The sequence below is a fragment of the Penaeus monodon genome, chromosome 22 (assembly GCF_015228065.2).
Source record: "Penaeus monodon isolate SGIC_2016 chromosome 22, NSTDA_Pmon_1, whole genome shotgun sequence".
Classification (NCBI taxonomy): domain Eukaryota; kingdom Metazoa; phylum Arthropoda; class Malacostraca; order Decapoda; family Penaeidae; genus Penaeus; species Penaeus monodon.
This window is the reverse complement of record NC_051407.1, coordinates 36,561,543-36,562,111: the sequence shown is the minus strand read 5'-3', so window position 1 is coordinate 36,562,111 and position 569 is coordinate 36,561,543. Positions and strand designations below refer to the sequence as shown.

The window sequence follows — 569 nt, the reverse complement described above, 5'->3', positions numbered from 1 at the left end:
CCAAGATATAGAGAATGGAGTAATATATATGAAATATAAATAGGATTCAAATGAACAAAAACTTTTACCACCACAGGTAAGTGTGCCGAGCAATGGTCCAACTGTCTTTGCTCCATTGACGGATATAATAGAGGAGCTGCCAAGGGAGCAAAGAATTCGATGGGAGAGGTTGTACATGATTAGCGACAGAAGGTCTGGTCCAATCCACCCCCTTATTTACTCACATCCAATTACAAAGATGAAGGTATTTAGACAATACAAATGCCTTTTGTGCATCTTCGCTTTATTAGTAGAAAGAGTGGATTGGTTTACATTGTATTTAGCAGGCATTGGATTACCATGGTACCAAATAACCAACAAACTAAATTTAACTGCACTCCATTTTTTTGGCTAACTCATTTACAGGAACCTGTATGAGGTGGCATTAAGCCAGTATAAAAAGTTTAGCCATACAAAAATAATATAATGTTTTATAAAGCTCTAAAGATTTTTGTGCTGCCCAATTTTGCAGGAGTATGGTGAGCAGTACAGTCAAAGGTCTGCTTATCACGCACTTACAAATCCCTGAC

The 569-nt window shown here is 37.4% G+C and overlaps 1 protein-coding gene across 3 annotated transcripts in view; it reads left to right on the top strand.

The window, feature by feature from the left end:
- Positions 1-569, top strand: part of LOC119587102 (alpha-ketoglutarate-dependent sulfate ester dioxygenase-like) — a gene marked incomplete at its 5' end in the record, with an annotated part of 13,688 nt that overhangs the window by 8,041 nt on the left and 5,078 nt on the right. For 2 of the 3 annotated variants that reach the window (XM_037935851.1, XM_037935850.1), the window contains 1 exon segment: positions 77-244. In XM_037935851.1, coding sequence (XP_037791779.1) covers positions 77-244 — 168 coding nt within the window. 3 annotated transcript variants of the gene reach the window in all.